The sequence below is a fragment of the Phytophthora cinnamomi genome, assembly GCF_018691715.1.
Source record: "Phytophthora cinnamomi strain GKB4 chromosome Unknown Contig119, whole genome shotgun sequence".
Lineage (NCBI taxonomy): Eukaryota > Oomycota > Peronosporomycetes > Peronosporales > Peronosporaceae > Phytophthora > Phytophthora cinnamomi.
The window spans coordinates 600,164-624,474 of record NW_027151052.1 but is presented as its reverse complement, the minus strand read 5'-3'; the positions used below and the strand labels follow the sequence as shown (position 1 = coordinate 624,474).

Sequence of the window (24,311 nt, the reverse complement as noted above, 5' to 3'; positions counted from 1 at the left end):
GCGCTTGCTGCTGCAAAGCGTTGAATGTGAATTGTCTTCAACTTGGATCTCGTTGCAGTTTTCGTCCACACGGGGAACTTCGAGTCGAAGTTCGACTGCTGCAACGCGTGCAGACTGATTTCGACGGTACGGATGTAAAACGGTGGTGGTGGCGGCGTGTTGGCTGCCACTTGCCGCGGGCCAAAGGCCAGCCAACACGCAGCGGCGGCAAGGATGTACAATACGAATCGCGCTGGTCGATGGCTGTGGTCGTCAGCGCTGGCGAGAAAGGCCGGCAGCGATTGGCGTGACGCTGCAAGACGTGTCCGCGTTGCTGTGCAAGCCCCGGCTGCGGGATCGTTGAAGCGTATGCAGCGAGGGTATCAGGCAGCAGAAAGAGCTGCTGCAAAGCGGGGGGACGTGGCAGTGAGTTGCTTATACTATATAAACAGCTTCAGAGGAAGGTTGCTTGGTGAAGCGCGTCGGCGTTGATCCAGCCACCTCCGAGAACACTTTTGCCGGGTGGGGAGCGCTTTGTCTCGTGATGCAGCTCGCATCGGAGCCCGGTTCTGCTCGCGGTCGAGCCGAAATGCGCGCGAATGGCTGGCTGCTGCGGCGGCTCCATCTCTCTCTCCGGAACCGTACCTCGTCGCGTGCTGTCGACGAAGCCACGCCCAACGCAGAGCACGGGCGCTTTACCGCCACCCCGAGCGTATTTCTGCCGAAATTCGCCGGCTCGCCGCGGTAGTCACAAGTCTCCCGACCGATTTGACATCCATCGCCCGGATGTCAAGACTCGCCGCCTGCAGCCTCAAAGCCGGCAAACAGCAAGCCTTCCAGCCCCCGAAGCGCGCAGTGCATGCACCCACCAACGCCAGCGGCGGTACGCATTCCGAGGGCGGCGCGGAGATGCTCCCCTGGTCCAGTCGAGCGCGGCCCACTCAGCGCGCGAGTTCGTGTCCCTTGGGCAAGTGTGCGCGAGACGAATCACGCGGCTCTGTAATCAGATGTACGTACAGAGCCGTTACTGCCCGTCACGCTTCACGTCAGGACTTGACGGTCTCCAGTGGATCGACGCCATTCCTCAATCCGCCGCGCCGAGCTCAAATCCGTTCGTAGCGCTCCGATCTCCATGACGCGGACCTCGCTGCCGCTGCTGCTGGCGGCGCTGCCCGCGCTGGCGGCGGGCACGGCGTCCCAGCTGGACTACCCGGCGTGCGCCATCAACCACTCGCCGCAGTACTACTGCTGCGACCTGGGCGCGCCCGAGGGCTCGGACGTCTCCAACGGCCTCGTGTACGTGCGCTACAACAAGCCGCAGGGCGCGGGCTTCTCGAGCTTCTACGACGAGGGCTGGCTCAAGAGCCGCCAGGTCAACTTCGACCCGGACGGAGACGTCTCGCTCTACGCGCCCAGCACGCCCAGCTACGTGTACGGCGAGGCCGACCGCACCTGCCGCCTGCACGACGTGGCCGTCAAGGGCGAGGTCGTGAGCACGCTGCAGTGCACGTTCGCGCCGTCCAGCGACGACGCCATCTACACGCAGAACGCGTCGCTGGCCGAGGACTCGACGGACACGTCGGTCTTCTGGTCCTCCACGCCCAACCCGCGCAACAACAACGCGTCGCTGCCCATTGGCGCCGTGTGCCGCAGCATCATGCTGGACGACGGCTCGGTCAACGCCACGGCCAAGAGCCTCTGCACGTCGGCGTCGGGCACGTCGGTCTACCGCTTCAATACGTTCACGGAGACGCCGCTCGTGGTCGTCTACGCCATCTACGCCGCGTGCTTCATCAGCCTGGCCTGCTGGGCCGCGCTGCGCACCTTCCTGGGCGTGCACCGCCCGTCCGACGCGACCGCGCCGCTGACGTCTATTGCGGACGGCGACAAGAAGCTGCTGGACCACCGCGGAGGCCCCGAGACGCCCGGCATCAAGACGTCCGTCACGCGGCCGTCGCTGGCCGACCGCCCGTCCGAGGTGCAGCTGCGCAACAGCACCGAGGACATCGTGCAGACCGGGTACACGGACTCGGCCGTGGGCTACGCGGTCTTCGGCTACTTCGTGCTCATGACGGTGCTGCTCAACATCCCCATCATCCTCACCATCCGCGACAACCAGGGCAAGCTGGCCACGGCCAAGTACGCGGCGTGGTTCAACCCCACCACGGTCGTCATCAAGGTGTTCATCTCGCTCTGGGTCATCGCCACGGTCTGGTTCGTCGTGGTGGTCGTCTACCGCTTCAAGATCCTCAACTTCTTCCGCTACCCGACGGCGCTGGACAAGGCTACGCGCGTGCTCATGTACAAGCCCGAGGTGACGGAGACCATGCTCGCGGACCGCTCGGGCGTCGCGCAGATGGTGCTCAAGGTCGAGAGCTTCCTGTTCCCGCACTCGCGCGAGGGCGTCGAGGAGACCGTGACGGTGCACACCACCGCGGACGGCGCGCGCTACCTCGAGTTCCAGCACCTGCGCTACACGTTCGACGACGTCGAGGGCAAGTTCATCCCGGGCTCCGTGGTGCTGCCCGACACGTACGACAAGATCCTGTCGGACTCGCAGGGCCTCACCAACGACGAGCACGCGCGTCGCCAGGACATTGTGGGCCGCAACGCCATCGAGGTGGAGATGCCGTCGTGGGCCACGTCTATCGTGGACGAGTTCTTCTCCTTCTTCTACATCTACCAGCTCATGTGCTACTACGTCTGGTACTTCACCAACTACGTCTGGGTGTCGGTGCTCAACACTGTGGTCATCGTGCTGGCCGCCGCCTTCAACATCTATGCCAAGCGCAGCATGCTCGCGTCGGTCGTGCAGATGACGCACTACGTGGCGGACGTGACGGTCAAGCGCGACGGGGAGTGGACAACCATCAAGTCGTCGGACCTGGCGCCGGGCGACCTCGTGCGCGTGGCCGAGAACTGGGAGCTACCGTGCGACCTGGTGATCGTCAAGGGCTCCACGGTCTGCGACGAGTCCATGCTCACGGGCGAGTCGATGCCTGTGCAGAAGTTCCCGCTGCCCAACGACAGCAGCGACGTCTACGACGCCGAGGGCAACGGCAAGAAGTACACACTCTTCTCCGGCACCAGAACGCTGGCCTCGGGCCGTGACGAGGAGATCCTCGCCATCGTGCAGGCCACCGGCGCCCACACCAGCCGCGGCCAGCTCGTACAGGCCATCCTGTACCCCGCCCCTATCCGATTCAAGTACGACGAGCACCTCAAGGCCGTGTTCTCCGTGCTCTTCGTCATCGGCCTCATCGCCGCCTACTTCGCGATGAAGTTCCTGATCGAGAATGCCGGTCTCAGCAACACGCTGTTCGCCTTCGTGTATGGCATGTTCATGTTCAGCGCCGTGTTGAACCCGCTGCTGCCCGTGGTAATGACCATCGGCCAGGTGAACGCCGCCAAGCGTCTTCAGAAGCAGGACGTCTTCTGTCTGAACCCGCAGCGCATTACGCTATGCGGCAAGGTGCGCGTGTTCTGCTTCGACAAGACCGGCACGATCACCAAGGAGGGTCTGGACTACCGTGGATGCGTCCCGATCGGCGAGTCGGGCGAGTTCCTGTCGGAGTTCAACGACATGACGGACTCGTCCCTGAACCAGATGATGAAGTTCTCGTTGGCGTCGTGCCACGCCGTGGGCTCGTTGAACGGTGAGCTGGTCGGCAACGAGGTCGAGGTGAAGATGTTCAAGAGCACGCAGTGGAAGCTGATTGAGATCGAGGGCCAGCTGCCCGTCGTCGAGTCCGCTGACGGATCCGAGGAGCTCGAGTTCGTCAAGCGCTTCGAGTTCGACCACCACCGCATGTCGATGAGTGTCGTCATGAAGCAGAAGAGCACGGGCAAGCTCATCGTCTTCTGCAAGGGATCGTACGAGAAGATGGCGTCGGTGTCCAGCAGCGACTCGATCCCGGCCAACTACTTCGAGACCGCCGAGGACCTGGCCAAGAATGGTTGCTACGTGCTCGGTATCGCGTTCAAGGAGATGCCGGCCATGAGCGAGGCCGCCCTCGCTGCCTTCCTGGCGGACCGTGACGCTGTCGAGGAATCCCTGGCGCTGCTGGGTTTGATCATGTTCCGCAACGAGATCAAGGAGGACTCGCGCGACGCCATCTCCACGCTGAAGCAGGGCGACATCCGCCCCGTGATGATCACGGGCGACAACGCCATGACGGGCTGCTACATCGCCCGCGCCAGTGGCATGGTGGAGGAGGACTCGCAGATGGTGCTCGGAGACATGGTGGCCGACGAGAAGACTGGCAGCATGCTGGTGTGGAAGGGCGTGGACTCGCAGCAGGTGTTCTCGTTCGATGACATCCGTGACATGGTGGACTCGGTGGACACCAAGGTGGAACTGGCCGTGACTGGCAAGGCCTTCGACTTCCTGGTCAAGATGGGCGACATCCAGAAGATCCTGCTCAAGACCCGCATCTTCAGCCGCATGACGCCCCAAGGTAAGGTGGACTGCGTGAAGCTTCACATGGGAACCGGATCGGTCACTGGCATGTGCGGTGATGGTGGCAACGACTGCGGTGCTCTGCGTATTGCCCACGTAGGTGTGGCGCTCAGCGACGCCGAAGCTTCTGTGGTGTCTCCGTTCACGAGCAAGGCTCGTTCGCTCAAGGCTGTGGTGGACCTGGTGCTTGAGGGCCGTGGCGCGTTAGCCACCTCGTTCGCTAGCGTCAAGTACCTCATCATGTACGGCCTCATTGGTATCGGCTGTCGCTCCGTCATGTACTACAACGGCGTGTTCATCTCGCAGTTCAGCTTCATGTACCTGGACGGCGCCATCCTCGTTGGCATCTCGTACGGCCTCACGCGCGCTCGCCCGCTTAAGACCATGGGCTCGCAGCGCCCCACGTCGAGTCTGGTGGGCCCCACGACCGTGTGCTCGCTCGTCGGCGCGTCGGTGATCCACTGGCTGTTCCTGTACGGCGCCATCCACGACCTGACCACGCAGCCCTGGTACTGCCCGTTCCAGCCGAGCGACGTCAATCTGGTGCAGTGGTGGCTGCTGCAGGACAGCAACCTGGGCTCGACGCTGTGGTTCATCATCTGCTTCCAGCAAATGTCCACGGGCCTCACCATGGGCCTGGGCTCGCGCTTCCGCCGCCCGATCTGGCACAACGTCTTCCTGCTCTTCTGGTACGCGCTGCTGTTCGTGGTGCTCGTGGTCATGTTCGTGGGCCCGCCGTCGCGCTTCAGCGACCAGTTCCGCGTGGCCAGCAGCACCAACGTCGTGGGTCTGCCCGACATTCCGCTGCCCAAGAGCTTCCGCTGGGAGCTGTTTGGCTGGGGCATCGCCGACACGGCCGCCGTGCTCATCTACGAGTACTTCTTCGTGCTCGGCTACGTGCGCGACTACTTCCGTGCCAAATACCACCGGGACGCGCTCCCCATGAAGCTGTAGGCTGGTAGTAGGAAAAAGCTGTTGCGTATAACGCTGCTTGTCATTTTTAATCGGAAGAAGCTCCCGACATGAACCTCATCTCTCGTGAAGTGTACATTCGTCCAAGTCGATGCTGTTTTATCTCTCGTCATGCAAGAAACTGCTCGTCACCCCCAGCTAAAGTTGGGCCGAGTCGCATTTTGCATGAGTTCCCAGAGATGAAGACAGTCCCAACGGAAGCGCTGTTCGTCCAGCGTGGGCCTGTAGTCAACGAAGACCGGCGAAGTGCTTGGCGATCGCTGACAGCCTCATGGCGAAAGTTGGCAACTTCGGAAGTTGTTCCGTCGGGGTCTTCCTCCCCAGCACAGGACCTCATCAACCACAGGAAATCAACGCGTGAGTTCTCAGCCAATATCGCAGCGCTCCCTCAACGGAGCATCGTGGCGATCAAGTTGACGTTCGTGTCGTTCAGAGATGCGTTTGGCGTGTTGGGGCTTCCTATGCTCGTGGTGGCGGTGGTTTGTATCTGCTGGACCGTGTGGCTTGTCATCCTTACACTCGCACCGAACAAGACAGCCAACTACCTCATGGAAACGGGCGACTTCGACGACGGCCAGTTCTGGCTCATCCCAGAAGAGCTCAACGTCCTGCAGATTTTCACTGTTGCAGGACTGATGGTAGTGGTGACGTTGTACATTTATGTCCTGCTCAAGATGCTGGTCTGGCGCGAATACCACCACGTCGAGGGCTCGTTTGTCGATCGAGTCCTAATGCGCTGCGAGTCCAGTCGAACTGTATCGAATGGCTGGTCCAAGCTCGACCTACTGCACCGAGCTTACAGGTTGATCTGGGAGCTCTACGTGTTCTTGAAAGAGCTTACCGGGTTTCGAGGACGATATCGTAAATTGTGGGTAAGTGCATGCACCATTTTATTGGATGGTTTGCAGCTGCTTACAGCCAGCCTTACGCTTTGTGCTGCAATACTATCCTAGAACCTGTGCCTTAAGGCTTTCGACTTGTTCCTGCAGTCATTCATGCTTAGCGAGCTGCTAGAAGCTGGAACACCAGTTGTACTCACGTTTGGGTTCGCCGTCTTCACGTCCGTGAACGCGTTGTTTTGTGCCGTGGAGATTATCAGCCACAGATACACCGCGTTTGCGGAAATCCTCATCGACTCGCTGTTTGACCTGTTCGCTGCCGTGGTTTTCCCGATCATAGTGCTCGTGTACAGCGCATACAATTTCGACTTCGATCGCGCCGTGTTTCGCATAAACACGGAGTTGCTACCCGTCGGGAGTTTTGAACGACGTGCGCGTATGTTCGCCAATCCAACGGAGATCGAGCTATTCCGCGTCTCCTTTGACTCGCTCCGAATTCGAACGTTACCAGACTTTTTCCTACGCATCGGTATGAATATTGGGTTTGCGTACAGGTTTAAACGAGTGGTGGAGGTACTAATTCAGATGCAGACCCAGCGCCAACGACAGAAAGGGAAACGGCGAGGATCGATGGCTGACAATCAGTCGATGCTCTTGTTAGTTCCAAGAGTCGGTGGTGGCAAGCGTTCATGCCAACGAGCAGCGCCGAAGTCGGTCGCGATTCTGTTTTTTGCCTACAGTGTCGGTGCTGTTGTTGTCACACATGAGGCCATTTCGACATCCCAAAGCGTTTGCTCCTCTCATCCCGAGTGTGTCGTTTTCGCGTACCGATGGCGAGATACCCAGAATTGTCCGTGCCGGGCACTTATCGATGGAAACCGCGCACCAAAAACTTATTACGAGTGGACTCATCCTGTTGATGCCACCGAGACGGTGAAGGCTCTCGCCGCCGCGGGCACGTTGGAGACGCTTCAACTTATTAACAGACAGCTGACGGTATTACCAGACGAGCTTCGCGGATGTAGTAACCTGATTTTCATGTAGGTCATTTTGTACTCAGTTGATGGAGACTAGCTTGCTAAATTGCTGTTGCTGTTGCTGTTTGCGATGACACAGAGCATTAATAAATTGCGCGACGGAGGAACTACCTGTGTGGGCTAAAGATCTTCGCATGCTGCAATATTTGTAAGCCAGTCGTCTGAAGACAGAACAAGGCTAAACCTAACTCACTATGGTGTCTTGTGTCAACATGCAGACAAATCGAAGGAAAAGTAGGAAGTGACAACCTTGGTAATTTGGCAGATGACCTGTTCAGTGATATGCCTGAGCTGCGCTACCTGCAGTTGGGACTTCACCAACGAATGATTCGACTTCCAGCGCTTGATGGCGTACCAAACCTGTCGTGTCTCGTCCTCGCTCGAATGAGCGCGTTTACTGAGCTACCATCGTTTAAGAGGCTTCCCCGACTTCAAAGGCTTGAATTTAGCGTGATGAAGCGCCTCTCCTGCATTCCAGATTTTTTATCTGTTGAAACGATCGTACATTTTGCTGTCTATCAAGGAGCAGCGTTGTGCTGCAATGGTTTTCTCGAGTCTTGCGACCTGACAAACCCGTTCTGCAGTAATGCCACCTGTCTTGAAGACTCTTCACTCAAAGCTACGCCGACAACGTTAGACGTTTTCCAAAAGTTCTCGAGCAATGTGTGTCAACCGTATTCGGGGCTCTCTCAGACTCCAACTGCTGCTACGATCCAAATGTGCGATGGGGTCCCGTATCGGCAGTGTTTCTTTCCCGGCCTCGAGCCTGGCACCTGGGTAGTGGGTATATGCTACAACCACCGTATGCAGGTTCTGGCTTGCAATCCCGATCCCATCAAAATCGAGGTACGACGCCGCCAAATCCAGGAACATGTGGGAGCTACGTGTGATCCGGTCGAGGAAGCATGGCTGGGTTGTACCACGACAAGTTAGAGGACGAAAAGCACATGACAACAAAGGGCGGCAATGAATCCAGCAGCGGGAGGGAGGGATTCAGTTTTTTGCTGTGTTAAGACAGCAACTTTGCTAGGAAGGAACCGCGGACTCTATGGGAGTACTATTATGGTAGTGGTGCATAAAGGTTGAAGGAATCATCCAGCACCACCGTGTTAAGAACCGGCACCCAAACGTAGCCCGTGAAGTACCAGACGTAGTAGCACATGAGCTGGTAGATGTAGAAGAAGAAGAATTCGAATGGGCTATGATAAGGATCGCAGTCCATCTTGATCGAATGTACAGGGTTGTCTTTCTAGCTGTTAATGGTCGATACGTTTGCATGAATGTACGTAACGTGAAGTATCGCCCAAATTGGTTGACTCCCGTCAGATCAGCTTTTTAGCCTACAATGATTTGCTATGCGAAGTGCCCGACAACTTTGGCCAATTAGCATGACATGCATGGCACCACAATGTTTCTGCTTCACTAAATCTCTGATTTCTAAGCTAACTGGAGTATGCAAGCTGCAGTGCTCACATGTGAGCGCGTCGCTGCAGGCCAAACGGGATAACCCCAATTTTGCGTATCAAATTGGATGGGGTGACACCCATATTACTTGTTTTTAGTATCGTAAAAGGGGTGGCATCTGGTGGGCGGTGGGCTCGTTTCGCTGGTTGTCACAATATTAGGAAAGATAACCAATCCCGGTTCTCCAGCTGACAATTCGGCGTTGAACTGTGAAAGTTTCATGCCAAACCGAACTCTTTGTACGAAGGACAGGCTAGCGGCAGAATAGGTGGGTGGTGACTTTCTGGAGCCGCTGTAGATCAGCATTTAATTGAATTAGACTAATTCGTCTAAAGATGTTGAGCCTTTTTTTCAGATCTTCAAGAGGTGTAGTTTCCAAACTCAACTCCTATCGAGACTTATTTTTGCTAACTACATCTTCGTCCAGCGCTATTCTACATGTCGACGGCCATCATCGCCCTCGGATCTTGCTCGAGATGTGAGAAATTTCTGTACAACAAAAAAATCGATGCCAGCGGTTCAAACACGCCAAGCTCCCTTCCTCTTGAACGGTTACCCTGCAAAGGTGGCGCACTAAAATGTTGCGAACTATCTTTTAATATTTAAATGTGTTCCCTAGTGCTTCACGTTCAACTTGAACGTGAAGCACAACCGCATGGCGGTCCGGAGAAGAAGATAGCGCTAATACTGTAGATAGTATTTTTGAGATGTGCAACACTCATCACCGTTGCGAGGACATCGGCGCATATTATAACACTGTGCGTGGCTTTCGATCAAGCAAAGAGAATTCATTGCACCTCTCTATCTGGTTTACTTCAGCAAAACGATAGCACACGAAGAACTTGAAGTTTTTAAAGGGGCTAAATGAAATTCACACACCTGAAGATACGTACTTATAAATATTATCCCTGTCATCCTTTCTGCTCCAATCTTATCACGGTGCAGCATAACGCTACATCCGATTACCACGGTACATTTTTGAAGTCATTAATGCAACTAACGATTGCAACTAGCTCTATAGGGATGATCACGATCAGTAGCGCCAAAGTTTTGGCTAGCTCCTCACGCAATGGTACACTCACTGCGCATTTTGCAAACAACCACCCAACACTACAAAATCACCTTCACCTCGGCCACGACCGAAAATTGGATCAAGTTTCGGCGACCAACCGTGCAGACCTACAATGTTTTTCTGCTCTTTGTTATTTTACTCATGTCGATAACTGAGGCCTTCTCGACGAACCCCAAGCAGGCCCAGGTTCCGGAATCGATCGAACGTGCAGTCCCCCTGGAAAGAATCAACCGCTCGTTGAGAATCGCTGACACGACCAAAGAATCCATGGATGACGATGGCGAAGAGGGAGCGGTGACAATGAAAGCCATGGACTTTCTTCACAAGTTCAAATTTGAATTTCTCATGAAAATAACCAAGAACGCTGAAGCCAAGGAACTACTACAGTTTAAGGAATAGTTTTGCCTTAAGAAAAGCCCCATGGATGTGGCCAAGATAATCGGTCTTTGTTCCAGGGGAGAGGGTGCGGGTTTTCCTTTGTTCTCGCGCTATCAAAGTCACTATATTCAGCACTCCGGGACGAACCACATCGGCCTCACCATCCACGGTTGATATGAATAAACGGGTCCTTCAACGGGGACGTTCAAGACGTTCGAGAATTACACTGGGGACGGGTGCCCTAGAGCAATTACAGCTTCATTCACTCTTGACCTCTTGAACATGAACTACTATTACGTGCTAGCTCTCTCCTGCAAGGGTGCATGAGATAACATTTGTTTTTGATCTCATGTTGCTAACTTTGAAATGATCGTGCAGCGCGGTTTTCACCTCTTGTATGCAGTTTTAAACACGCAACATTGATGGGCAATTGAAACTTTCGTAAATCAATTCGTGGTGATGAGCTGTTGTGTACCTTGCAGACGTTTTGGTTAGACGATAAATCATCTGATTTGTTTTTTGCGTCAGAAATTAACCTGAAAACCTCGTTATTCAGCGCCACTTTCGCCGCAGCCTAACCACGCTTCTTCCACGACGTTACATGGCGCACCGACGTTCAATTTGATCTGCAGTCTGCGCACAGCCATATTGTTAGGGTCGGGATTGCACGAGAGCACTTGCATTCTAAGGTTGTAGCACATGCCCTCTAAAGTTACATTTCTGGTTGGGTCAACGACCTCGCATCGTCGATACGGTACGCCCCCGCACATATCCACCGAGTCTTTCGTCGGGATGTCTGCGAATTCAAGCAAGTTTTCGGGTGTCTGATCACACACCGCGGAGCCAAACCGAGCTAACAGGCTGATCATCGCTGGGCTAGCGCGCAGCTTGTTATCCGTCAAGCAGGTAGCAGCCGGCAAGTTGTGTGCGGTGTCTGGGGTGCAAAACGGATGCGTCAGGTCGCACGATCCGAGATAACCGTTGCAACAGAGAAAGCTTGGACGAAAGACGGTGAGACTGATGAGGTGCTTTAGATGCAGCAAATCCGGTAGTATCTCGAGCAGCGGAAGGTACGCGATGACGATCCCTCGCAGCTCCAGTGTTTTGTCGAGGTCGGGAATTCTGGTCAGCCCAAACAGGTGAGCTAGCTCGATTGTCTGGAGCTTCGGGGTTCCGTCAAGTGCTGGAAGGTTTCTGAGTGACTTGTGCAACGCCAAATGGAGGAAAACCAGATGTGACATTTGACTGAAGAGATTATTAGGCAGGTAGACCAAGTTTTCGCTGCCCTGTTTGCCCTCCACGTGTCTACATCGAACGGATACAAAATCATAAAATACGTTAGACTTGTCGAACAGATTAAACTGAAGATTCATGCTGCGGTTCATACAAGAACTCTAGGGATTTCCAATTGCTGGTCCAGTCAGGAAACCTATTGGTGGACGTGTAGATAAGCGAGCTAAAAACCAAGTAAAAGTGTGGTTAGAGCTGCATTGCAACCGAGTGGGTTCTATCAACTACGTACAGGCGTTCCAGCTGGCAATTCTTCAGTTCAGTCGGCAATTCTATCAACTGTCGGTTTATCAGGTGAAGCACTTTAAGATCTCCAGAAGCAGCGAGGGTTTTCACTTCGTCCGTGACATCCACAGGGTGTATCCACTCATCGTACGTCTTGGGCGCCCGGTCAATGTCTATCAGTGTCCGACAAGGGCAAACACTTGTGTTTGTCGACGTCCACGGGTAGCGGTAAGCGTAGACCAAGCACTCAGCGTAAGGTCTGCAAGCTGCACGTGACGCCTGGATTGCAAAATGAACGTACGGCACCACCAGCGCACTGACTAGTATAAAAAACAGCGCAAACGGTTTGGGCACTCGGCATTGTTGTCGAGGGTGAAACTTCGTGTGTCTCCTGGGGTAAATCAACCGTCGATTTGTTCTCACGAGCACCTCGACGACAGCCTTGAAACGGTGCCAGAAAGACCAGTTCATGAGCAGATGAATCAGGAGGAGTAGCGGTGTTTCATCTCGAAGTGAGTTGAAATTGACGCGGAAAAGTTCCACTTCGGCCGGGTCAGCGAATAGTCGAGCAATAATTTCAAAGCTTCCGGGGGGAAGTACCTCGACGTACGTGCGGAATACCTTGCGGTCGAAGTGGAAGTTGTAGTAGCAGTATATTAGCACCAAAATCGGGTAGACAATCGTGGCGATGAGATCAAAGCTGTTGGGCACAGTTCTTGTTAGTATCGTAGAAACGAGCACCATTTCCCTACGAGGCGGAAAACGTACATCGAATCCGCAAGTATTTCAGCTAACGCGGTGTGCTTGTTCAGTAAAATGTTATGAACGCAAGATAAGCAGTTGGCGCTGATAAACGCTGCCCAGCCATACACCAATACGTCCGGAAAGCCCTTTTCCAAGTAGTTGCCCAGCAAAACGATCTGCGTCGTTAGGTCTGCTATTTTGTGCATTAGGTTCTAGCTCCGCAGAACAATAATTAGCGCGTTAGATCATTGCTAGTCAATGAGGCATCTCATGGACGATGCTTACCCAAAACTTTCGATAGGACCCGTTAATTCCCGTTAATTCTTCCCAGAATTCCGAGGCGGTAGTACTCTTCCATCGAACCGCCACAGTGCCCTTCTTACCTTCGACGCTGGCCTTCCGAACGGCGCCAGCCTTCGCAGCAAAAGGAGCTGGGGTGGTACGCCAGACCAGCATTTTCACCAAAATGTGGAAGTACCCCACCTCAACTACGGATAGTCCGAAAATCCTGACAAGTTTGATGCCAATCTCTTGATCCAGCAGCAACCAGAACTGACCATCGTCGTAGTCGCCAGTGTTCATGAGATAGTTTGCGGTCTCGTTCGGCGCTAGTGTCATGACAATCAGCCACGCTGTCCACACTATCGAGATGAAAAGGAAAAGCAGCATCGGGATACCAAGCAACCCGAAAGCTTGCCAGAATGATAGACCGTAGGCGGTCGGTGTGTTCGACACCTTTCGAGGTCGGTCAAACGACGCCGACATTGGGTTTGACAGTCGACCAAGAGGTACAATTTCATGGGAATTGGGGCCCCGCAACGCCTTCATCCACTCCGCCGATTCGTCAATCGAGCGACGGATATGCGAGTTGCGTTTACATGATGTACCATGCGTAGAGGGTCCTCGCACGGGAATCATGTTCGTTTGGGGCGAAATCGTCTGCTTCATCCGTGGTAATGTCGATTACGTCCGTGAAGAATGTGACTGGCAGAGTAGTATATAGTTTTTAGACAAGTTGGCTTGACCTTCCAGCCAAAAATATTGTAAGAGCTATTTCCACGACGGATTCACAGAATCGTTCACCCACAGTCCTTCCAGGAAACCAGCTTGAAAACGTAGCAGGAATTTACCAACCACGCTAAGCACAGGTTATTTTCCGGGTCTACGATCAGCCAGAACTGTCCGTTGTCGGAGGCCTTGTCACGTGCCGGTATGTTGCAGAATTTACAGCTTATCAACGCGCGTTGCCACGCTAGCCGGAGGAACTTCGGACATGCTATAACCTTCAGTACATGTGTGTTGTCATGTCCCTCGCTGTTCCTGTTGGGGTTCAGCTCTTATTTTACTAAATATCGTTCTTGTACCCCAGCTCTTTGATTTACACTGAGACCGGAGTGGGCAAAGGAGTTCTCGTGGCTGCAATTCCTGTACGTTGATCTGTTTAGTTATTCCACGAAGCTTAGCAAGCTTGTATTCGTCCAGGCATTCGAGGGGAAACAACCTATGCCGAGTTTGGCGTACTTTCTCAGAGATTTATTCAGCGACATGCCCTTCTTGCAATAGGTGTGCATCCAAAGCTGTCGAGTCTCCTACCTCTTTTTGGTGGTCCAAATCTACAGAGTTTGACACTTGCGGGACTCCACATTGTGCCGTAAATCCCTTCTTTTGAGAAGGTGCCGAAGGTTGAGAGGCCTACGCTGGCTCCCATGGAGTCGCTTCAAGCCGTTCCTGACTAGGCTTCCTTGCATCATCTCGTTGGCTTCATGATTTCGAAACAGGAACAAGTATACCTGCTAGACCTCACTCACAACAGTGAAAATAAGAAGTCAATGCCGTCCCAGTACGGTCCGCCACTAACACACATTGTGGAGGAGCGTATGCGCTCTTTGCAGTCCATTTTCAGCCTCATGTCATGGTCGAGAACAGAATCCGTTTTCTATTGAGATGAAGCGGGTACGTCAGAGGCACTAATGTCAACTGGGCGCCTTCGACTAGACGAAGATGACGACGAGGAAGAATGAGATCGTCCCGACCGGAACGATCGGGCGTCAGGGGACACGAAAGATGAAGCGTGGGAACTGCTCTGTAGCTCCTCGATTCTTCGGTCACGCTACCAACAGATAATAAAGAGGATTAACAAAGAGGGATTAGACAAGGCTGCAATAGCATAAGCTTGGAAGCGGACAACTGGTTACCTGTTCGATTTCACGCTCATACTTCGCCGCAAATCGCTTGAACTTACTTCGAGACCGCTCCAGTTGCTGCATCGAGTAAGATAAATGACAAATGAGATGTAACTCTTTCTGCAATTTCCTGCGAAGGCAAGTATCAGCGCGTACCTTGATGGTGTTGTCCTGCTGAGCCAGTCGGTCTTCAAGCTCCTGGCACTTCATTTGAGCTTCTTCCAACGCATGCAGGGGGAGATACGAAGAGCTGCTGGATGCCTTGCCACCAGATTCCGGCGTGCTCCCCACCGCATCAGATGGTGAGGAGCGAGACGGAGACGGTGGGGGCGACAAATGCTCCGCGCGAACATGAGATTGTCTTCGTTCGGACGCGCGGGACGATTGACTGGCTGACGGTGGTGTGTGGTTGAGCTCGGACATGTTCATCACCGGCGTGGAAACCGAAACCTGGCGCTGGTGAGATGCTTGAATTTCCTGTGCCATCGCATCTCGCTGCTCCTCAAGGTGCGAAATGAGGTTGTCGTTCGTGGCGATCTTCTGGCGAAGCGTTGACGCGACTTCCTCCAGACTGCGCCGTTGAGACTGCTCTGCGTGCAACTTGTCCTGCAGCGACTTCATCTCGTACTTACAGTTGCTCAACTTCGCCTCCAGGTGCACTATGCGCTGAGAAACGGCAGCGTTCTCAGCCTGAGCACCGTACCGCTGAGCAGATATCTCGGTGGAAACCTGCTTTTGAGCCTCTAGCTCCTGCACGAGCTGGTGCATTCGCGTTTGGAGATTGTCCTGCTTTTCCTCGCTTGATTGCAGTTTTTCCGTCAGGAAGCTGACTTGATCGCGGTACGTCGCTGCTTCAGTCGTCAAAGTCACATTCTTCTCCCTCAACGTCTGGGTCTGATTGTCAAGCGAAGCCACTTGCTTCCTCAGTGACTCGTTCACCACAGCAAGCTCCTCCTGCAATGAAGAAATCTCTGCCCGGGCCTTCTGCATCCCTTCATGCTCCTGAATCAGCGACCGGTATGTGTGACGCAAGTCCTCTAGCTCTATCTGCAGCGTATCCCTCTCGCGCTCGATTTCTCGCGTGGTCTGCTTCATATTCTTGGTCGACTGGGAATGGGACAGCTCAACATGCTGCAAGCGAGCACACTCTTCACTGATTGCCTGGTTTTCAATTGTCATGTTCTCCAAGTCTTGAGCTAGAGCTGCCAGCTCGGCAGTGTGCATCCCCTTCAGGTGCTCAAGACGGTCTACTTCGCTTTCCAGTTGAGAGCAGTGATCCTGCAATTTGCTCAGCCTGTCCTCAGCCTCGTTCAGCTTGTTCACCAGGTTTCCCATCTGCTCCTGGAGTCCTGTAGCATCCGAGTTTTTGTCTTGCACCAACTTACGAAGTTCGTTACTCTGCTTCTCAAGCTCATGATACTTTTCAGTTAGGACATCCAGCTGATCGTTCACGGTGTCCTTCTCGCTGTCCAACGTCCTTGTCAGCTTTTTCAACGATGAGATCTCGCTGTCTTTCGCAGATACTTCGCTTTCCAGCGAGCTGATCTTTGCGTTAAGGCCATCCATTTCTTGTTGGTGTCGTTGGATCTGCTGCTGCCTCTGCTTCGTTTGGAACACCATTTGATCTCGAGAAGACTCCATTTGCTCGATCAGGAGCTTGAAGTTTTCGACAGCCTCGGTTTTCTCGGTCAGGGCGCGATCCTTGGTCTGAATTTCGGCTCGCAGCTGCTTCAACGCGATTTCTCGGGCGCGGTTCGTCTCCTTCACCTGCAGGAGTTCATCCTGCAGCAAGACTAGCTGCGTCTGAACAGTTTTGTGGCTTGTCTTCTCTTGCTCCAGCCGGGTTTCCAACTGGTGCGAGTTGTTTTGCTTCAGTTTCATTTCGCTCTGCAGCTGGCGGACTTGGTTTCTCAAATCACTCACGGAACTCTGACTTGACTGAAGAGCGCTTTGTCCAGACGACAGCGAATGTTGCTGCGCTTGCACCTCCTTCGACAACTTCTCAAACTCGTTTTGATAATGGTTCCATGTCTGCCGGGCGTTGCGCAGCTCCACCATAGCACTGTCGTAGTTGCTCTGCACCTCCTCCTTCTCTTTCTCGAGAGTAGAGCACTTTTTGCTCGCCACAGCAGCCTCAGTTTGCAGCTTTTGGATTTGGTCCGATAGCCGCTTGCCATAGAGGTCATCATTCTCGACGCGGTTCTTCAAGCTGGCGTTTTGGTCGCGCAGTTCTTCCACGTGTCGTTTAAGCGCCAAAGCTTCGTTCTGCACGACCAGCTTCTCGTTTTCCGTCTCTTCAGCACGACTGAGTAGCACCTGAGCTTGATTCTGCTTGTCCGTGAGCTCGCGAACCTTGTCCTTGGCCTCTACAAGCTGACGCTGGACATCAGCACACTCACGCTTCTTCGTCTCTAACATTCCTTCAGCGTTCGCTTGCATCTTCGACGCCACGCCATTCCTCTCCAGCAGTTTCTCCTTTTCATGTTTTGCTTCTTGAAGAGAGGCATTCGCCTTCTGCAGGTCCTCTTCGAGGGTCATGACCTGAAGCATCAACCCCTCCTTCTCGCGGCGAAGATCGTGTCGTTCCTCCTCCAGCCACTTCATTTCCTGCGCAAACACTGCCTTCCGTCCGTCTTGCACTGCGTCTTCACCATCGGCACCGCTTGCCGCAGCCTCTAGCCTCTCAATCTTGCCAGTCAAGCGCTCCACTTCTCCCTTTTGGATGGTCAATGCGTGGTTCAGAGACCGGCATTCGTCGTCGCGCTGGGACAACAACTTGTCCATCGAGCGTAGTTCGCGATGGAGCGAGGCGTTTTTCTCCTTATCGAGCCCGCTGTTATCTTCGCTTTGCTTTAGAGACTCACGAAGCACGTCAAGTTCGCGCAAATTCGCGTCGAGCGATGTACGTGCGTCTGCCAGGGACTGCTCCAGCTTCGTCTTCTCCACGGTCAGCTCCTTCACCTTCGCTTCTGCACGAGCCAAGTCACTGGTGAGCACGCGGTTGTGCGAGTTGGCGTTCGACAGCGCGTTCGTGTACGAGATCTTGTCGTAGTGCATGGCACGGAGCGCATCTTCCAGGCGGTCCTTGTGCGTCGTCAACGTCTGCACCTGCTCCTTCAAAGACTCCTCGTCAGCATTTTGCTCCTCCTCTTCACCTTCCGCTTCCGGTGGATTGACAGCAGCTCCGGGGCTGAGAGGCGCCGGGGGATTGCCAGGCTCCGCGTGTGGGTTGATGCAGCGGGCGTGCTCTTCCTCCAGCACGTGGTGCTTGGCCTGCAGCACGCTCAACTCCTTGACAAAGTGCTCTCGATCCAGCTCAGCCTGCCTGCATCAACACGAATGGTAAGGTCAGGTCAGCCTCCACTCAAGCCTCATGACACCCGGAGCCAACGCACTGCAGCTTCTCCGCGAGGCCCCCGTTGCGCCGGATCTGCTCCGTGGCCTCCTTGAGGCGGCTCTCGTACTTGGCCACCTGGTCGTTCAGGATGTCCACCTGCGTGCCGAGCTGCTCCACCTGCAGGTCGGCGGCGTCCTGCCTGGCCCGCGTCTGGTACCGCTCCTCGAGGTCCTGCAGCTTCCTGGCCGACGCGTCCTGGTCGCCCACCACCTGCACCGAGAGCTTGGCCAGCCGCTCGATCTCCTGCTCGCGCTTGCGCAGCTTGTCGTGGAACTGGGCGACCTGCGCGTGCAGCGTGGCGTTCTCCCTCGCCACGTCCGCCAGCTGCTGCTGCAGGTCTGTTGCCACCAGCGCCTGCTGCGTCTTCCGGGCCTGCTGGCTGTCCATGGACAACCTCCGGAGCGACTGGGACGCGTCCGAGCCCCTCATCTCCATGGACGGCGAGCTCAAACCTGCTCCTCCGCCGCCTCCGCCGCCTCCAGTGGCCAGCACGCGCTCCAACTGCGCCTGGAGCTTGGCCACCTCCTGCTCCTGCAGGCAGCAAGGGAGCGTCAGTGGGGTTCTACGAAAAGGTAGGGCGGTTCTACCTCCTCGTTCTACCTACTTTCTTGGCGCACTGCTGGGTCTTCTGGCCAATGAGGAACTGCAGCTTCTTGACGTCGTCGCGCAGCCCCTCGAGCTGCAGCTCGCAGGCCTTCTCCCTCTCCGTCACGGCCTCCTCCTGGTGGATGATCTCCAGGTGCAGCTGGCCTCGGGTAGAACGAAGAGAAGAAGAAGAAGAAAAAGAAGAAAAAAAAAACGTCAGTGAGACCCCTGTTCTACCGTTGGCGTTCTACCCGTTCTACCCTCGTTCTACCCTCGACTCACACTGTTGTTCTCCCGCGTGAGCTGCGCGTTCTCCTTGCGCAGCGGCAGTAGAACCTGGGAGAACTCGAGCGCGTCGCGCTGCGCCTTCTCCAGCGCGTGCTCCGCCTTCTCCCGCGCGGTAGAAGCCCCTACCAGGTCGCGCAGCAGGCGCCGCACGAGCGGCACGCTCTCCACGCCCACGGGCTGCACGTAGTCCAGGGAACGAGGCGTTAGCACGTAAGGTAGAACGCGGAGGTAGGGCGAGGTAGAACGCCCACCTCGCTGTAGGACAGCGCGCGCAGCTGCGCCTGCAGCTCCCCGACGCTGCGCACCTCCACGGCCGCCGTCACGTCCTCCCCGAGCGACGGCGCCATGGTAGAACGAGGGGATCGGTTTGAAAAGCGCGCGGTCGTCACTGCAGAGAGGTAGAACGGCACTCTTCCGGGATTTCGGTGCTCGGCGTTACTGGAATGTTGTATGGTATACTGGAGACGAGTAGAACGCAAACTACCCCATCCTGGATAACGTTAATTTAATTTAATGGCAGTGGCCCCAAGTCGTGCAACCTCATCATTTCAGCAACCACAACAAATAAATAAGACCACAGTACTTAGTTCTCTTTACCAGATCAAACACTTTTTGCTGGATTTAGTTTCGGAAAATATGCTTGCAATACGATTCTTACCCGAATCAAAGACTGACTATTCTATGCCTATTTTCAACCGAGCTGAACGACTGAATGTACCATTAGCATGGGTGCTCGCGTTAGTTCAATGGGCAATGCGCGCGGATCGACCACCGTTTCCGTCCCCCACTCTCTTCGTGGTGTGACATCTTCGTCGGGATACGATTCCTCCTTGCTTCGCACCAGCTCCGCCGTCAAAGTTTCTCGGATAGCGCCAGCAGGTTCCACGGGGCCATCGCCATCGTTGAGCCGAGTCAGGTCGCTGTCATCCACCCACTTACGCACCTGGGTCAGCTTTTGGGACGCTTTTGGGGCGTTTGGGCTTCTTTTGGTGGCGGTTGTGCTTATTTCGATAGCATGGACAACGTGGCTCACTGTGCTGACGCTGGCCCCGAACGAGACTGCAAATTATCTCATGAACACTGGCAAATTCGACAACGGACAGTTTTGGTTAATTGTAGACCCCGAGTACAGCTTGAAAGTGCTCGGTGTGGTGGCTCTGGTGGTCGTGGATGCCTGCTACATTTTCATCTTGCTCAAGTTGATTTCCTGGAGGGATCGACATCCAAATCGAACCAAAGGCGCACGGAAAGATCGATGGGCGAGGTTAGCCTGGATTGCTGTACTGTACGAACGGATAACGTATTCGTGGAGAGAACTGGGAGGAATTCGCGGGAGATACCGCAAATTTTGGGTAAGCTACAGCAGTACTGCATCCTTAGCTGATAGATAGCTCTAACCACACTCGTTCGTGCGTGTCAACAGAACGTGTGGCAAAAGACAGTCGATCTCACGATGCAAAGCATTATGCTGCGTCAACTGCTTCAAGACGGGTTTTCCGAGTCCTTGGTGATGGGATACGCCGTCTTTTTGTGCGTGAATTCTCTGTCCGTCGCTGCTGGTATTCTGCTGGGAAACCTGTCGGCTCTAAGTGAGATCCTCATCGACTCGATGTACGAACAACCAATCATGTACTTCAAAAGTACTTTTCCTACGGACATTATTGACAACGACGTTTGTGTTCATTCGTGTCTAGCTTCGTCATGATTGCAGCTGTGTTCTATCCGATTCTGGTCCTTGTGCACAGCTACAATAACTTCGACTTTGACCGGGACCTGTTTAACGTCTACATCGAGGTTCTTCCTCCAGGAAGCTTTGAGTGCAGTGCTCGGCTGTTTGTTGACCCTGCAGAGCGAGAACTCTTTATCGCAAGCTTGAACTCGCTGAGGATCCTGTCACTTACGGATCTACTTTTGCGCGTGAGCATGAACTTGGCGTTTTGTCACCGCTTTGTCACTATCATTAATCTCATGGTGGAGACGACAGTCATGGAGAAGTCGAGACGTTCACGGTGGGAAACCCTCTCTCACATGTTTCGACATCAAAGGCACGTTCCAAAGCTCTCCGCGGTACTCTTTATCGTGTTCGGTGCGGCCGCCATTGCCTACACCCAAAAGTCTATCGCCACCGCACACGAAGCTTGCAATCCGCATCCTGAATGTGTCGTGTATGCATACAAGTGGGGAAATGACAAATTATGTCAGTGCAGAACGTTCGTAGACGTCTATCGCACACCTCGAACGTATCAAGAATGGATGGAGCCTGTGGATGTTTTCGACAAGGTGCAAGCATTATCGCGATCGGGAATGCTGCAGAATATCCAGCTGATAAATCGAGCTCTGTGGCGTTGGCCAGACGAACTTCAACACTGCAGCCTCCAGTATATGTACGTTGCGGCACGCATGGAAAAGAGGTAGCTCGTACTCACTTCCTAACGAATGTCGATGCAGGTCGTTGATTTATACGGAAACCGAAGCACTGCCGGCTTGGGCGAAGGATTGGAAACAGCTACAGTTCCTGTGCGTATTTTGTGCTGCGGTGAAGTATGAACGTACTTGTGAAGAACGAACTAAGATCTAACGTCTAACGATGATGTGTTTTCAGACACATTGAAGGCAAGCAGCTCCGTCCGACCCTGACCCAATTGAGCGACGACTTGTTCAGCAATATGCCATACTTGCAGATGGTGCACCTTGGCGTCCATCCAGCATTACCCAGCATCCCCCCGCTTCTTGGAGTACCGAATCTCCAGAGCTTGACATTGGCGTGTTTGTATGGAGTCACGGCACTTCCCTCGTTCGAGAACATCCGAAACCTACAGCGGTTTGAATTGGCGTATCTGGTGGCACTTCAAACGTTGCCCGACTTGGCCCCGCTGCAAAACTTGGTCGAGTTTACAATCTTCAGCATTTGCGCTGCCTGCTGCAACGGCTTCATGGGTAGCTGCAACTTGACCGACCCATTTTGTACCGGCAACTCTGAAATCGGTGTCTCTGCTTCGACATGTTTGTCTGAAAACGAGCGCGCTACACCAGCCACACAATTGGTTCTTCGGCGGTTCGCTCCGAGCACTTGCATCCGCTCGGGTTTCGACAGCAAAGGCTCTGTCGATCTGTTAACGAGGACTCAAATCGAAATGTGTGACGGGGTCCCATTTCGGCGATGTGAATATCCACCAAACAGCGGACAGTTCGGCATCTGTATGAACAACCGCATGCAAGCTTTGGGCTGCGTAGTCGACGACGATTACGTGCGTCTGCGTCGAGTACAGATTCAGAGGAAAGTTGGTCCGCCGTGCGATATCGTCGAGGAAGCCTGGCTTGGGTGTGAATAATTAGCCGGCACATCGTATTCACGAAACGACAAGGCAGTGGTGACCCTAGGAAGCGCTTGGCCCATGGACAGCTTCGACCTGTCGGAGCAACGGATCGTGCAGCTGGAGCAGATTCCGCCTGAAATCCGCCGCCAGGTGGAAACAGGAGACGGTGTCGAGTATGCGCTAGATCTGTCGCTCAACCGCCTGCGGGGTATCGATCAGATCGGAATCTTCGAACACGTCAGCCAGGTCGGTTAAGGGTAGCGCGTGCTTGGATGTTAATGGTTGCAACTGTAGTGACGTGAATTGGCGGGTTTTGGTGCTACGCAGCTAGATTTGTCGGGTAACCAGCTCGAAAACGTGAATGGGATTCAAGCACTGCGGCGTCTGCAGAGTTTGGATCTGTCTCGCAACTGCATTGCCACAGTGGACTTGTTGGCTCTACTACCAGCGCTGCAAGTGCTCAAGGTCGCGGAGAACAGCCTCACGAGTGTCGACGCCCTGCAACTTCTTCCAGAGTTGCGGGTGGTGGACGCATCCTACAATCGGATCTCCAAGTGGCCTCCGTTGGCGGGATTGAGTTTGCTAGAGGTACCAGATAGTTGAATGCCCGAGATTGAAAAGTGGAAATGCTGATTGTATTCTGTGCTGTGGGGGTGGATGTTTCTAGACACTGGACATGTCGGACAATATGCTTGGGGCGTTCTCGTCTTCAGTGTCAGCGACGCTCTTCCCGTCTCGACTTCGGCGGCTTTCAATCGCAAGAAACCAGATCGACCAGGTGGGTTGTAGTTTAGTACTTGCGGTCGCATCTCTTTGTGGACTAACTAACGCACTGCTGGTTTTGCGTAGCTTTGTGGGATTGCATGCCTTGGATTGCAGCTGCCGATTCTGGAATTCTTCGCTTTTGATGGAAATCCGATTGTGCTCGAAATTGCACGCAGTGGTGGGCAGCTCGAGCGTCTCATTGCGATGTTCTTCTCTAGTTTGCCTCTCAGCAATGACGGAGGACTCACCATGACTGGGCGCAGACACGAAGAGTTCGCAACTCCTTCTCACACGGTCAATGAACTGAAGCGCGCCATACTTGAAGGCCGCGAAGAAGCGCTAGATGAATTTCTTGTAACGGGGTCGATGACGGGTCAAGTAGATTTGATGGGGATCGGAGGGGTTTTAATGCCGCCGCCTCCTCCTGTTGAACGCCCACTTCCTAATCGACCACTCACTGACACTATTGGCGACCAAAGTGCTATCGACAATGCGCTCTCACATGACAGTAAGATGGAGATTTGGAAACGCATCCAGGAGGATCGCAAGGCGCAATTCAGTCAAAGCAACATCTCGGCGTTCGCTAGCAGTGCCGTTAAGCGGGACAAGTCCGTCAGGTGGGAGCAGCACATCGAGCAATCTGTTCCCCCGCTTCAAGACGACGTCCGAAAGCCCGCTCTTACTACTGCGGACTTGGCTGTTCCCGAGTCTTCTCCGCAAGCAATGCCAGCGCTCGATGCGTCCAGCCTCAGTGTGATGAAACCACTGGAGACAATGACGTTCCCCTCGTCAATTAATCCGATGAAAGGCTCGCAGCCACAAAGCAGTCCTGACAGCGACGCACTCGTGAAGAAAGTAAAAACTCTCACAGAACAAGTGCTCACGATGCGGAAGTACATGAAGGTGCGGCTGGAGTTCTCTACCTTCTTCATTGCTTATAAAATAACAATGCGCTTGTGTTCGGACGCAGGTGTGGGTCAAGCGTGAGAAAATGGTGCGCGATGCATCGGCGAGGAAAATACAGCGGTGGCTTCGACAGCTCCATAGGCTGTCGCAACTTCGGCAACGAGTACTGCGGTCAAGGCAGCGTCGCCAACGGGAGTATGGGTTTCGTACTTGCTCTTCAACCTTGATGCAGAATGCCACGTATCGAGGTGGTGTTCAAGCTCGAAGAAAAGCGACCAGCATCCAAATAATCCAGAGCCTTGCTCGGGGGTTCATCACCCGCCAGCGCATGAAATCGTTCAGAAGAATGCATCAAGCGACTACTCGAATTCAACGAGCTTGGAGGGAGCTCCTAAAGGACCGGCGAGCTGT

At 54.3% G+C, this 24,311-nt stretch overlaps 6 protein-coding genes across 7 annotated transcripts; 4 read left to right on the top strand and 2 right to left on the bottom strand.

The window, feature by feature from the left end:
• Nucleotides 1-1,111: 1,111 nt before the first annotated feature.
• IUM83_16794 (Cation-transporting ATPase) lies at nt 1,112-5,392 on the top strand (the record flags this gene model as incomplete). The annotated part of the gene is made up of 2 exons (XM_067941704.1): nt 1,112-4,436; nt 4,539-5,392. The coding sequence occupies 2 exons, from the start codon at nt 1,112-1,114 to the stop codon at nt 5,390-5,392; spliced, it is 4,179 nt and encodes a 1,392-aa protein (XP_067781202.1).
• Nucleotides 5,393-5,871: 479 nt separating this feature from the next.
• Nucleotides 5,872-7,524, top strand: IUM83_16793 (uncharacterized protein; the record flags this gene model as incomplete). Its single annotated transcript, XM_067941703.1, has 3 exons — nt 5,872-6,282; nt 6,364-6,778; nt 7,505-7,524. The coding sequence occupies 3 exons, from the start codon at nt 5,872-5,874 to the stop codon at nt 7,522-7,524; spliced, it is 846 nt and encodes a 281-aa protein (XP_067781199.1).
• An 822-nt stretch (nt 7,525-8,346) lies between these two features.
• On the bottom strand, nt 8,347-13,224 carry IUM83_16792 (uncharacterized protein; the record flags this gene model as incomplete). The annotated part of the gene is made up of 4 exons (XM_067941702.1): nt 8,347-8,485; nt 12,326-12,415; nt 12,484-12,671; nt 12,745-13,224. The coding sequence occupies 4 exons, from the start codon at nt 13,222-13,224 to the stop codon at nt 8,347-8,349; spliced, it is 897 nt and encodes a 298-aa protein (XP_067781200.1).
• A 1,140-nt stretch (nt 13,225-14,364) lies between these two features.
• IUM83_16791 (Centrosomal protein) lies at nt 14,365-19,259 on the bottom strand (the record flags this gene model as incomplete). The annotated part of the gene is made up of 8 exons (XM_067941701.1): nt 14,365-14,395; nt 14,493-14,569; nt 14,655-14,720; nt 14,799-17,967; nt 18,038-18,570; nt 18,644-18,784; nt 18,907-19,089; nt 19,164-19,259. The coding sequence occupies 8 exons, from the start codon at nt 19,257-19,259 to the stop codon at nt 14,365-14,367; spliced, it is 4,296 nt and encodes a 1,431-aa protein (XP_067781223.1).
• A 969-nt stretch (nt 19,260-20,228) lies between these two features.
• On the top strand, nt 20,229-21,523 carry IUM83_16790 (uncharacterized protein; the record flags this gene model as incomplete). 2 transcript variants are annotated; one of them, XM_067941699.1, is made up of 6 exons in its annotated part: nt 20,229-20,264; nt 20,336-20,523; nt 20,607-20,921; nt 21,266-21,296; nt 21,361-21,429; nt 21,515-21,523. In XM_067941699.1, the coding sequence occupies 6 exons, from the start codon at nt 20,229-20,231 to the stop codon at nt 21,521-21,523; spliced, it is 648 nt and encodes a 215-aa protein (XP_067781198.1). The 2 variants fall into 2 exon arrangements, with proteins under 2 accessions (XP_067781198.1, XP_067781197.1); XM_067941700.1 differs by having other exon boundaries at nt 21,361-21,453.
• Nucleotides 21,524-22,307: 784 nt separating this feature from the next.
• IUM83_16789 (Protein phosphatase 1, regulatory subunit) lies at nt 22,308-23,981 on the top strand (the record flags this gene model as incomplete). Its single annotated transcript, XM_067941698.1, has 4 exons — nt 22,308-22,475; nt 22,557-22,817; nt 22,897-23,007; nt 23,079-23,981. The coding sequence occupies 4 exons, from the start codon at nt 22,308-22,310 to the stop codon at nt 23,979-23,981; spliced, it is 1,443 nt and encodes a 480-aa protein (XP_067781232.1).
• Nucleotides 23,982-24,311: the final 330 nt, after the last annotated feature.